Source organism: Mobula hypostoma, chromosome 3 (genome assembly GCF_963921235.1).
Source record: "Mobula hypostoma chromosome 3, sMobHyp1.1, whole genome shotgun sequence".
Classification (NCBI taxonomy): Eukaryota; Metazoa; Chordata; class Chondrichthyes; order Myliobatiformes; family Myliobatidae; genus Mobula; species Mobula hypostoma.
Genome location: NC_086099.1, coordinates 102,716,345 through 102,730,549, shown reverse-complemented (window position 1 = coordinate 102,730,549; position 14,205 = coordinate 102,716,345). Strand labels below are relative to the sequence as shown.

Here is a 14,205-nt window from a genome sequence, read left to right as displayed (position 1 = left end):
GCCAGATTCTCTTGCTCCCTGTGTGTTGAGAAATTCACCTCTAGCCTGGTGCCTCCACTTTATATCAGTTTTATACACTGCCAAACAAGAATCTCATTCAGCTTAAATAATCCACTGTACAAGCAAACCAATTTCACTGCATTTTTAAAGCAAACAATATGAAATATCATAAATCTTTCTTTTGAATGTAGTGGACAATAGCTGTTATCGTTAAATGCAGAAAGACAGAGCCTATTAAGTAAATTTACCCAACTCTCTTGAGTCCAAAGCAAAGTTGTGGTCAGATCAAAGAATCAGTGATCATGCTGCTGCCCTATCAATAAGTTTAACATCTTTCAGAAATAGCATCTGACTGACAATACTTGTTAATAGAAATACATTTCTACTCTGACTGTTCAGGACATTTCAACAGAGTGGAAAACTATGCCATTAATGCATTCAGACTGATAATCCAGAAGTATTACTGTTTTGCCTCCAGCCTAATGCGGAAAGATATTTTTTTCGGGTTTTCCCTGCCCTATGTGTGAACAAGCCACATAAATCTAATATTACAGTTATGATACATGTAATGAATACCACTCCTTATTTGTCTACACTATCAAAGACCTTAATCATCTTACATCTTCAGTCATACCATCTCTTAAATTTCTGTGCAGGGATAAATAAAAACTTGTCTATGAAGTATTTCATTGTAATTAAACCCAGTACTATTCTCGTGAACAAATGCAGAGAATGCTGGAATCTCGTAGAATGTGTAGCAGTGTCAGTGGGGAGAGAAACAGAGAAGGTGCTTCACATTAGGAACCTTCATCAGAGCTGGAAAAGTGAGAAGACCAGCTTGTTGAGTTGCAGAGAAGGAAATAATTGTGAGAAGTTGCAGATCAAAGTTGTCGAGGTAACAACCACTTTAAAAACCAGTAGCTAGAGACAGAAAAGGAAACATTAAGCAATTTGAAACAGAAAAACGGGGAGAATGGGGGAGAGAAATTAGCCATAAAATATATCCCTGTTGATAATTTGTTGATTAGAAAGAAACTGTTAACAATGAATTAGTGCCTAGCCCGTCAGCTGTGAGTAACCCAGTTTTAAATAACCGAAAAAAACTAAAACTGCTGGCCCGGCCCAGAATGCTTGATCCCATGTAATTGCTATTCATTTTACTGGTGAAGCGCAGAACTCCAGCACTGGTACAGGTCTGAGCAGACTGTGACATCTTCCAACATGTTGCCTCTGCTGCCAGCAGCTTCTGAGCTGCAGTATTGGACATGGATCTCCAAAGATTTCCTAGCGCTGGATGAGAAATCTGCTCACAGAGACTGAACTTGATTGAACGTACCACACAAGAACACAAAAGTGAATTCTTAAATTGTACAAGGAAAAGTTTTCACTGGAACTTCTGCCTCCCATTGTGCTGATTTTTTTTTTTGAACCTTGGGTCCCTTATATCGACCAATATGTTGCTTTGCTGGAGTATCTTGCTATTCATGTTAGATATGAATGCTGCAAATATTGTATGATTTGGGCTACTATACTCTTTGCACACTAATTGGTGTCAATCTCACCATTATTACCGAAGCAGAATCTCCCTACTTTGATTAAAACCAGATCTGTGTTTCTTCCAAGTAAAGTGTACAGTCATCAAAAATGCCGCCTATAATGATCAATGATATGTTTGTTAAATGAAACAGCCACCCTGTTAAAGTAATTGTTACACAAATTTATTTTAATTGTTTCATCAAAATAGGTTGGATCCCGTGGGACCATAAAGGATTGTGCTTGCTTCAATGTTGGCAGGGATGTTAACAGTCTGCGAGGTGCAATTGTAGGATTAGGTAAGCACTGGTTAATTTTGATCTTCATTTTGATGTAACATTGCTACAAGTTCCGCATCAAACTTTTTATTTTGTCAGTATTAATATGGCAGGATTCTTGTTAAAATATAAATATTCCCTTCATAGAGCTTGCTGTATCACAAACTGAATGATAATTAAAAACATGACGTTATGGATTACATGTGAATAGTACAAGGCCTCTCTCAAGATGAATTTTCATGAAGATTGATCACAAATGTTTAAACTATTTAGAAGGTGAGAAGGTAGAGTGCTCCATCTTTTGAACTTGTTGAGGCAAATACATACTACAGGTATATTTGAAGGAGAACTAGATAAATGTATTTGTTAGGCTGAGTGGACAGGGAAGGGCTTAAGGCTGATTTATACTTCTGCATAGTAGCCTACGCAAGTGGCCTACGCCGTTGTGAGCATTTATACTTGTGCATTGGTGTGTCTGCATCGCTCTGCAATTCACCGCCAAAACGCTAGTTGGCGGTGGGGTTTCTATGCCACTGTGTTGAGTTTCTTCGTGTTGAAACTCAACACAAAGAAACTCGAACTTCAAACAATGGCAACTGAAACTGAAGGAGGGTGAATTTTCTGTGCTTGTCTGGCCACTGAAAGACATGGACGAGGAAATGAATTTCAAATATTTTCGGATGTTGGCAGGTAGATTTGGTTCATCGTCTCCAGCCATTTATTTTGCATCAGTGTACGCACAGTATACTTAAAAACTGGCAATCACCATCCGAGGTTTAGCTTCAGGTGGAAGTCAACAGGCTGTAGCAGCTAGCTACAAACTGGCATTAAGCACAGGGTCCTCCATAATTTCGGATGTCTGTAAAGCTTTATGGAAAGCATTGCAGCCAGAGTTCCTTCCCTGCCCTTCAGTTGCCCAATGGGAAGCTATTGCAGCGTAGGAGGAAATGCGATGCTACCAAGTGGACCAATCACAGTTGTTGCGGTCTGTGTCGCTGCGACGCGTAGTTACATTTTTTGGGAGGTGCGCGTCAGGCTACGGCATAGGGTACGCGGCTACGCCGTACCTACAGTGTAGATTTGACATAGAAGTATAAATTGGCCTTTATGTGGAGCGTAAAGACTGGCCTGGACATATAGGTATCAATGAGCTCAGCTATTAATTATCCGTAACAATGATAGACAAAGGATGTATCAAAGCCTACCAGAGATACAAGAACAGGTGGGAAATTAATTTGTGAGGACACAAGGAATATGCAAAGAGATATAAACAGATCAAATCAGTGGGCAAAACTCTAGCAGATGGTGTAAGTTGTGGAGAAATACGAGATTATCCACTTTGGCAAACAGAATAGAAAAGCAAAATACTTTTTAAACTCTGTGAGATGATTAATTGTGTCTTCAACCTCAATTATCAATTCAAAATATTGTTTTTATTAATATCAATGGCAGTCTGCACAGAAGTATATTATTAAAGGAAATGCATTTCATAATTATGAGCAAGATAACCCACAGTTGAATTATGGAGTTCTACTGCATTACATATGTCACATAAAGGAAGATGGCACTTTTTAAATTTGTAGTGTTTCTCACTAAAATACAAAAATATCTTGTATTGATGGTACTTATTTTAACTACTTGTTTGTTCCAGATTTTGTTGTCCTTTGTTATTGTTCTTTACCTCTTGTCTAAGCATGTAACACCCAATCACCTGTACTGAGAAACTGACTTCCATGTTTTTAAATTCAATTTTAGGAACTAATGAACAAGTAATCATCGAAATTCTGACACACAGAAGCAACTGGCAACGCCAGCAGATCTCTAAAGAATATAAGGGAACCTGTGGACGTGTATGTATTAAGATCCAAGCTATTTAGATACACTGTCAATTAATTGTTGTTTTGGATCCACAGGCACAACAGTTGGCATGAACATTATGCATGTAAATCACTTGTTATTATAGTTAATGATTGAAATATTGCATTTGGTCTGAACAAAATATACAGTAGAATTAGTTTCCTTCCCTTCTCTCTATAAGACCATAAGATTGTAAGCTATAGGGGCAGAATTGGGCCATTTAGCCCATTGAGTCTACTCCACCATTTCATCAAGGCTGATTCATTTTCCCTCTCAGCCCCTATCTCCTGCCTTCTCCGTGTAAACCTTCATGCCCTGACTAATCAAGAATCTATCAACTTCTGCCTTAAATATACTCAATAACTTGGCCTCCATAGCCACCTGTGGCAAGAAATTCTGAAGTTTCGCCGATTTCTGGCTAAATAAATTCCTCTTCATCTCCGTTCTAAATTGATGTCCCATACCCTGAAGCAGTGTCCTCTGGTCTTAGACTTCCCTACCATAGGAAGCATCCTCTCCACATCCACCCAAATGAGGCTTATGAAGATTCGAGAGGTTTCCTTGCCCCCACTACTACCTCTCCAGTATAATTTTCCAGTGATCTGATATCTACTCTCGCCTCTCTTATTAGTTGTATTATATAACATTATCCATTATCTACGGCATGTCAATGACATTGCACTGGTGAGGGTGGGAATGTCTTTAGTAATGAAGTAAGAAAACTGTCATAATTTTGCCACTTAGTTATAATTTTTATGAATAATTATCTGATTAATTCTACTTGGAACACCTTCATAACAGTATAGCTAATTCTGTAAATAAGGTGATTGCAAATCAAACGTATTTACTTCTGTTCCACTGAGAAGCCATCCAAGCCACTTATTAATTATGTTGTTTAAACATATATACCACTCTAATGTGAAACAATTATTTTACACCAAATTTGCTAGTACATTTTCTTCTATTTGCTGCCAACATTTTTATTGATGAAGTAAATGGAGGAAGAAATACAAGCAAACATGTCAGGGGCTAGCTTGCAGAAGAGTAAGGGGGACTTTCATTGTAAGAAATGGAAATAGATTAGTGATGCATCTTGGAATGTCTAATCTCTGAAACACATTTCCTGGTGCTAAAATAGTAATATAATGGAAATAAAGCAAATAGGATTTGTGGTAAATGGGCACTAGTGATAAATGCGCGCTCTTACTAAATTGATGGTAGCATACTGGTTGGCCGTTGTACTTGTGATATTCACTCCAATTCACTTTACTAGCCAGTGCCCTGTTCATCGATAGAAAAGATACACTACTGCTCTGCCAAGTCCTGCCAGAATGCGACGGTGCATTAGTACAAATTAACAAAGAATTTTCAGATGCATTTATGTTCGACATTTTTTTTTGCTTTCGTTGGGATATTCAGCATTGGCAACACCAAGTCGAAGTAAATTTATTATCAAGGTACATATATGTTACCATATACTGTATTGAAATTCATTTTCTTGCAGGAATTTACAGGAAAATAAAGAAATACAATAGAATTTATTAAAAAGTATACATAAATAAACATTGAAAAAAACCCAATGTTCAAAAGGAGACAATCTGTACAAATAAAAAATAAATAATACTGAGAACATATGGTGTCCTTGTAAGTGAGTCTGCAGGTTGTAGATAAATACAGAGTTGTGGTGAATGATGTTACCTATGCCAGTTCAGAAACCTGATGTAGTAACTCTTCCTGAACCGGGTGATGTGAGGCCTAAGGTTCTTGTACCTCCTGTCTGATGGTAGTAGCAAGAAGCAAGTATGGCCTGGATAGTGGGGGTCCTTGAAGAGGGATGCTGCTTTCTTGTGATAGCGCTCCATGTATATGCATTCAATGGTGGGGAGACTTTTCTTGTGATGATCTACGCTGAATCCACCATTTTCCGTAGACTTTTCCTTTCTTGGGCATTGGTGTTTCCACACCAGGCCATGATGCCACAGTTAGGATATTCTCCATTCTGCATCTGACAGAGTGTGTGGTGACATGATGAATCTGTGCAAACTTCTAAGAAAGTAGAGGTGCTGTTGTGCCTTCTTTGTGATAGCACCATATGTTGGACCCAGGACAGTTCCTCTGATATGATGACACCAAGGAATGTAAAGTCACTGATACTCTCCACCCTTGATGAGGATACGCTCATGGATCTCTGGTTTCTTCCTCCTGATGTCAATAATCAGCTCTTTGGTCTTGCTGGCATTGAGTGAGAGGTTGTTGTTGAGGCAAGACTCAACCAGACTTTCAATCTCCCTCCTACATGCTGATTCATCACCTACTTTGATTCAGCCTACAACACTGGTGTCATCAGCAAGCTTATATATGGCATTGGAGATTTACTTAGCCAAACAATGATAGGCATAAAGAGAGTAATGCAGGGGCTAAGCACACAACCTTGTGGTGTACCTGTGCTGATGGTGATTGTGGAGGAGATGTTGTTGCTAATCCATACTGATTGAGGTCTGGAAGTGAGGAAATCAAAGATCCAGTTGCACAGGAAGACATTGTAACCCAAGTCTTAGTTCTTAGTGATGAGTTTCAAGGATATAATAGTCTTTAGCGCTGGGCTGTAGTCAATGAAGACCATCTTGATTGTCCAGGTGGTCCAGAGCTGGGTGAAGGAGCAAGTGAAATGACATCTGCTATTGACCTATTGTGATGGAAGGCAAGTCAGAGCATATCCTGATCACACCTCATGCAGGAATTGATATGCTTCACGACCAACCTCTTAAAGCACTTTAGCACAGTGGATGTAAATACTGCTGGGTGATAATTACTAAGGCAGGTTACCACATTCTTTTGGGACACATAAAAGCAAGCATAACATTGGGTAAATCTTATGCAAGCAAGTATATTTCTGAATAATTTCCAAAGTGTCAGATGTTTCAGTGGAACCTTTTAACTTCCAGGTGTGTAGTTATTTGACAGGACAAAGCATACACCAGCTGTGAATTGCAGGTGAACATGCCAGCACCGGCACTCTCAGGATACTGACACTTGTTAAAACAGAAGTCAAACACTGAACAGAAACTTTAATGCTCTTATCATGTAGTAACAAATCAACTTTTAAAATAATTTGTCACAGGTTTTAGTTAATGAAGAGATCAATGCTGCATTGCTGTCTCGCCATAAAACTTGCACTTTTACCCATCACTTCTTCATTTATCTTCAAGATTGAATTTTAACTGTGGCTCTGTAAGTGTTGTCAAATAGGTAAGAGAAGATCATGGAAGTTTAGCCTAGAGAGGCATGGGCAATCTACTATTCTCAAATAATGCCATCCATTTATCAACTATTTATTTCATTGCTGTACATCTGATCAATTAGGTAAAAAATATTACTGTAGAATTGAGGAGGTAGGAAGTTTAGCGAAGATTGACATAGGCAACCTGTCATCCTCAAATTATGTCACCCATTTATCAACTGATTATTTATACTTTCAATGACTGCATGAAGTTGACTGGTTGTGAAGTGCTTTCGGTGAGTTGAGAATGTGAACACTGGTCATAAATACATCAGGGAATATCAGGGCATGTCAAATTCAAGTTTAATTCATTCAACCATACATGAATACCCAAGGATACAGCATTCCTCCAGGGCAAAATATAGTACCAACTGTTTACACAGCACAAGGCACAAATAGCACATGTATGTTAGAGCCTGACATGTAACCACATAAAAAAAAATAGAGCCCAAGTCCTGAGTGACATGTCCTGTAAATTGATAATGCATGGATATTATCTGCAAGAACAAGCAGTTCTCAGCAGACTGCAGACAAAAAAATATGCACGCGCGCACACAACACACACAATCCAGCTCGGCTTCCACTGAGTGAACACTGATGGGAGGGGCTGGCCCCCAATCCAGCATGGAGGTCATAGATGATTGTTGAGGGAAACAGTCCAAGTAGTTGTTGATTGCACAGTTGGTTTTGTATTTTTATTTTTATTATTGTTTGCCTGATATGTTTTTCTGTTGCAGGAATTGATTGATGATTTAAAAGACGACCTCTCAGGTGACTTTAAAAATGTGATCATTGCTCTAATGTTGCCACCAGCATTATTTGATGCAAAAGAGCTAAAAAGTGCAATGGAGGTCAGTTTGATTTTCTTTTGCTTTATGTATCATTCAGAAAGCAGATTGTCAATTCATCAATTGTATCAAAGCTATTTTTTGACACTCTCTGCATTGTAATAATATTGTTGCATTAAAGGTTGAAGTTCACATCTGTAAATTCAAAGGGATGCTTTTATCCTTGGTGTGTGATTCCTCTAGTTTGATTTGGTTCAGATAAAGAAGACAAGAACTTTGGCTCAGATCCTAGTTTTGTTCTGGTTAGTGAGGAAATAGATATTTTGCTTTTGGTAACTAACTGCTACATTGTATTCAGATGGACGGTACTTGAAATTCACAAACCAGTGTCACAGTCTGGTAGCTCTGTGACTGAAGGTTCCATATTTGGGGTCAGTGTGATTGTAGAAAGCCGTGAAGTTCTGAGGTTACCTTCCCAGAGGAGCTGAAATAATAAAATCAGATGCCTTGGAAATGGGCTGGAGCTGGCATTGCCTGCATGATATACTAATCCTGCTTAGATAAAAGCACAGATGTCCTTTGCTCACAGTCTTCAGTCTTAACCTTTAACCTCCTAAAGACAGTAGAACTCTTTGATGAATCTTTTGCAGTGTGGCCTGCTTCTAGTCTTGACTTGCCTGAATTGTAAATGGTAGTAAAAATAATGGTAAGTGGTAGGAAAAAGAACATAAATGTAACAAAATATTCTTTTAAGTGTTAAACTTAGAGTCAGGTGTTATCAACCCAAATTTCCATGATGTATGACTTTAATGCTACTAGCAACAGAGTGAGATGGTTAAATTCAGAATATTTAAACAGTCTGCTCCCAATTTCTTTCTAAAAAAAAACACCTTGGAAACAGAGGACAGACTAAAATTCATTTGCATTACATTACTTTAGATATTTAATGATATTAGTGCCCTCCAGCAGCCCTAAACACTGCCTAATCAGAAAATGCCAAATTGTCCCCAAGTTACCAGTTCCTTTGCTCCATCCACGGGAGGAAGAGAACAATGTATGTATGCTGATACATTCTGGACCATTATTGGTGAATAACCGAACTTTGATGTGCTCCTGTTTACTTTTATGACTTCCCATTGCATATTTTCAGTGTTGTTATTATCCACACATAAGCCAAATGTAGGAACTGAGAAATTATAGTGTTGTCAATAATTACAGGTGGCAAATCAAGATGAAATAACACATGAATGGTCTTTGAGAAAAATGGTCTGAGTTATGTTATAGTTATTGAAGGATACAGCAAAGATTCAGACCCATTGACCCATCCAGTTCACACAGGCCATCAAACACACATTTTATTACACTAATCCTAGCTTATCCTATTTTATTCTCTCCAGATTTCCTTGAATTTCTTACTTGCTCCCTGAGGGCAATTTACACTAGCCAATTAATCTATAAATTCCCAGAGTTTTGGGATGTGGGTGGAAGCTGGAACACCTGGAAGGAACTCACTCTCTCACGGGGAGATCATGTAAACACCAGTATCCATTCATCAAAATAAGTTATTCCTGAATTTCAACAGAGAATGAGAAAACCTGCAGATGCTGGAACTCCAAGCAACACGCACAAAATGCTGGAGGAACCCAGAGAAAGAACATATTTGTCTTTCTGTTCTTGCTTCAACCCTTTTATTTAAGAATATCATGTGAATCTCCAATGCTATATCAAGATTCAATATACTAATTGGCATGGTGGCATAGTGGTTAGCACGATGCTTTACAGTATAGGTGACCCAGGTTCAATTCTACCTCTGCCTGTAAAGAGGTTGTACATTCTCCCAGTGACCGCGTGGATTTCAAAGACCTACAATTGGTGGGTTAATTGGTCATTCCAAATTGTCCCTTGATTAGGCTAGGATAATATTGGGGGTGGCTTGAAGGGCTGGAAGGCTCTACTCCATGCCGTATCTCAGTAAATAAATCAATCTCCTTGGAATGAGGCTTGAATCTCAAATTTACTGCTATTATGCACACACCAGTTTTTAAGTTATTTCAACAGAGTTAATAGTTTGGAAAGGTTGACATGATAAGCCATAATTCTACTACATATCTACTCAGCTTTGATGTTGGACGTCTTATTGCTGACAAGTATACTTGTGCTGACTATCCCCAGCATTTCAATGAATCTGTAGGTTTGTTTAAAGACATCTGCTGCTACTTTTACTCCCTTTTGCGGCGTATGCGATAGCGACCCCTTAAATAAAGTAGGGCAGGATGTCTCAATTTAAAAAAAAAATCAAGCCATCATTGATATACTAGCTCATCATTGGTTGCCATGTTTGAATTTCTGGGAAGTGCTACAAATGTCACTTTTTGTTATATTTCTTTTCCATCTGTTTTTTGGATCTTTCTCATTTTTTTTTGATTTAACATTGAAATCACATTTTTAATCACAGAATTAATAGTTCTCCCTCATCACAGCCCTACTCATTTCCAGTTTTTCCAGATATCGCAGGTTAAGTGTAGAGGGGTCAGTACAGTTGTTATGGACTGAAGGGCCTGCTCCATGCTGTATCTCCCTCCGACTCTGTGATGCTCGAGTTGATGTTGACTACTTTTTATTTTGTGCAAATACGAATAATTTTCAACAGTCTTTGCACGGAAAACAAATTAGAGCAGGAGGTCTGCAGAAGCAAGTTTATCTGATGGCCACATTATTGTTCTCAAGTGGGCAGCAATTGTGTCAGTGTTCTGGTGGAGGAAGTAGCTCATCATCAGCCGGCTGAAGGCTCAATAACACAATACAGCTGTAGCTAAGAAACCGGGCTGAGTCCACAGAGAAAAGAGAGCCAAAGCATATACAGAGATGGAAGGAAACAAAATCAGAGACAGATAATACTGAAGTTATATATTTATGAGTGTGTCTGCATCTGTGAAAGATAGGGGATTAACACATGGTCTGAATATTCAAAGATATCTAAAAGCAAACCAATTAGGCCAGATTTTCCTTTTCCTGGACACACTGTTTTCCCTAAGCAGGTCCAGGCTTGGAATAGTGCAAGCACAGCATGCAGAATAAAGTAGTTATGATCCAGAGTAGCAAACTCAAGGTGATAATATGTGAAAATTATTCCTAGTGATGTTAATATGGACTGCTACTAGGTACAAATACCAATAAGAGCTAGTAAATAGGCATTAACAGAGCAGCTGGTTTAATAGTTATTACTACTCGGAGAACAGAACTGGTAGGTATTTCCAAATTCACACTGGACTAGGCCTTCCTTAATTGAGTCCACTACCTGGACTCATCATTCATAGACCTAACCCAGCCATCTGTTCTCCAGATGAAGAGGAGCAGATAAGATGTAACAACAACAAGTGACACACAAGTCTCAAATAATAGATCCTGAGATCTATCCTTTGGCCTTAATGGTCATACACTTACAGATACTGATTACAACATTTCAACAGTAAACCAACAATCTTCCTCAGGCACAAGTTAATCAAATGACAAGCCTCTTCTTCTTTTTTGTTTTATGGCGGTTGACAACCAGTTTTCAGTGCATTACCGCCACCTGCTAGACTTGTGGTGTTCCAACCAAGTATGTGCTGGAGTTCTCTACTTTAGACAATCTAGTTCAGCCTGCAGTTCTCTATTAGCATCACTCTGTAGTTGCAATTCCTCGTGAATGCTTAATGTGCTCATTAGATAATGCCGCAAACTGCTATTCTTCCCTAATTAGGTCACATTTTCATGTAGTTGCATTACCTCAATTACACTGATTTCATCTACATCACTTGTAAGACTAAAATCTTCTTGTTAAAGAATAGTAATTATTGCACGTTATACTTTTAAAATTGCTGTTTTTCCAAGTCTATCTGCTTTTTCTGGTTTTCCTTTTCTTGGATCGTAGCCTGCAGTTGTTTACTGAGACCTCGGAGTTCTTCTTCATTTGCTTCCATGTTTTCATTTTATAATCTGAATGCAGATAATTCACTTTGCAACAAACTCCTTTGCCTTTTGTATCCTTGTAATAATTTCCTCCATTTTCCAATCTCTTTTCCAATTCACAGTCATTCTTGTCGGGCACTTCTATTTGTTGTTGGAGTTCTGCACATTTACCCTGGGCTTCAACCATAAAATCTGAGGATTTTCCTAAAGTTTTGAAACATAATTCTTAAATTCTTGACCATTTGCGATAAATATACTGCCATTAGATTCCATCTCCCCTGCCCGTGAACTATTGGATCCTCCATTCAGTGTTTCTTTGACTTCTTCCCACCTAATCCCTTTAATACCAAGATACCTTTCTGCAGACTTGACTATAATTTTAATTTTTTCATTTCTTTTGCTTGTTTGCACTGAACAGTTAATTGCATCCACCATAAAAAGTACAAAATCCTTTCTACTCATTAATAGTGTATCCTTATTTTTCATATTACAGCCCTCACAATTCACCAGTTTAATATTCCCTGTATTTGTTTGCTTGACAACCTTTTTTCAGCAAATTCTTTCACTGCCTCTGCATAACTGATTCCTTTAGTTACTTTTACATATTGTATCTCAGCCGCCTTCTTGCTATAAATGCACCCTCGATAAGCTGCACTGTATTCCTCGCCACAATTGCAGCATTTCAGCCTAGCTCCCGCTTCACATTTCCCATATTCATGTTCTCCAGTGCATCTCCCACATCTTTGTTTTCCTCTGCAGACTGCCGCAACGTGTCCGAAGTTCTGACATTTATAGCATCCTAAAGGCGGTGGTATATATATATTCCAACCGCATAACATGTATACCCTAAGTAAATGTTAGTCAGCAATCTCTCTTCATCAAAGTTAATCATTACCGATAAACTATCACACTTTTTCCCATTTCTTGTAACTTTCAAACGTTTGGCCTCAATAATTTTTGCTCCTTTTATGTTCTGTTTAATCTCATCCATAGTAACTTTTGTTGGTATCCCCGAAATAACTCCTCTGGTCCACTTTCTATTGTTGGGTATTAAACATTGTACTTCTTTGCCGTCTATTTTACATAATCTTATCACTTTGCTTTGCTGAGCACTATCCTGACAAATCACTAATAGCAATACATTTTGTAATACCTTTGCTCCTTTAAGTTCGCCTATAATTTTATTAAGCAGCTTCGTCAAACAAGTCGGGTTCCAATCACCAAAAGACATCCCGTCTTCACTTAGTTTTATAATTGCTTTAATCTCATCTTCTTTCCATTGTTTTGCTGTCCTGTTTTGATCATCCGCTGACTCCTCAGAGTTTGATATCCCATACCTCTGCTTTCTTTTCTTCCTCTTTCCTGCCAACCTCCATCTCTAGTTCACTTCCACTCTCACCAAATACTTCCTTCAACAGCTTGGCTCTTTCGTTGATGTTTGTTTTCATTTTCATTCTCGTTCTCCCTCTCCCATTTTCCAGTGAGCTCCACAATCAACTCTCCTATCCTGGGGTCCCCCAGTTCCTAGCCAAATAACAAGCCTCCCCTAAGACACCTCCTTACAAACCCTCTCAAGAGAGCAGGGCTTAATGCTTAATCCTGATTAGCTGGATCTGAATTGCCTATTACTAACTGATAAGTTTGAATTGGCCTTGTTCTGATTGGTCAACTATTTTAGGAATATGTGGTGCCAGACTGGAGCCATGGTGAGAGAGCACAAGTCTGGGTATTTTTAGCGTTTTTAAGGGGTACAGGGGTTTTTTATAGAATATGACGAATAAACAAGAATAGGATACTATGATGGTCAAAGATGGGAGGGTGAAGTGTGTGTGTGTGTGTGTGTGTACACGATTGGGTGAAGGGATTTAGAACGTATGTCTAGTGCACATTCTGGAGCAGAGGGTGACGGTAATGCACCATTAAGCTGGATGCCAACCACCGTAAAACAAGATACAGACAGACAGACTGGAGCCATGGGGGGTGTGTGTTGGAAGCAATGGGTCGAGGTGGCTGACTGGAAAAAGGTGTAAAAAGGATGTAGGCCTCATAAAATCCTGGTCTACATGAGCAAGATAGGCAGTGTTCAGCAATCCCACTTCATTTTGCTCTCAAGTTTTTTAAGACAACCTTATGTTCTGCTATCCTAGTCTTCAATGGCCTTCCAGTCTCACTGATATAAAAAATTGACCAACTCAAACTGATCAGTCAGTAATAGGCAATTCAGATCCAGCCAGTCAGGATTGAGCATTAAACCCTGCCCATGCCCTGCTCACACAAGACACTATTTCTCCAGGGGAACTTGTCATTTGACTAGCTTGTGTCTGAGGAAGATGGTTGAGTTTACTATTGAAATGCTGTAATCAGTATCTGTTAGTATGTGACTGTTAAGGCCAAAGGATAGTATGGATAGATTTGATATTTAGTCATAAAGCTTCTGCAGTCAGTTATATCCTGAGACCCCCATCCTTGAAGTCCCTGTTGAGATTTTTGAATATTCTGATACTTTAATACATTTGAA

General features: G+C 38.7%; 1 protein-coding gene and 1 long non-coding RNA gene across 3 annotated transcripts in view; one reads left to right on the top strand and one right to left on the bottom strand.

Annotated features, from left to right (window-relative positions):
• anxa3a (annexin A3a) overlaps positions 1-14,205 on the top strand; it is a 78,798-nt gene that overhangs the window by 41,298 nt on the left and 23,295 nt on the right. For both annotated transcript variants that reach the window (XM_063043535.1, XM_063043534.1), the window contains exons 4-6: positions 1,745-1,832; positions 3,567-3,661; positions 7,686-7,799. In XM_063043535.1, coding sequence (XP_062899605.1) covers positions 1,745-1,832; positions 3,567-3,661; positions 7,686-7,799 — 297 coding nt within the window. The remainder of the gene's footprint in view (positions 1-1,744; positions 1,833-3,566; positions 3,662-7,685; positions 7,800-14,205) is intronic.
• Positions 7,309-14,205, bottom strand: part of LOC134344175 (uncharacterized) — a 73,365-nt gene continuing 66,468 nt past the window's right edge. The window contains exon 6 of the long non-coding RNA XR_010017379.1: positions 7,309-8,413. This is a non-coding gene — a long non-coding RNA (uncharacterized LOC134344175). The remainder of the gene's footprint in view (positions 8,414-14,205) is intronic.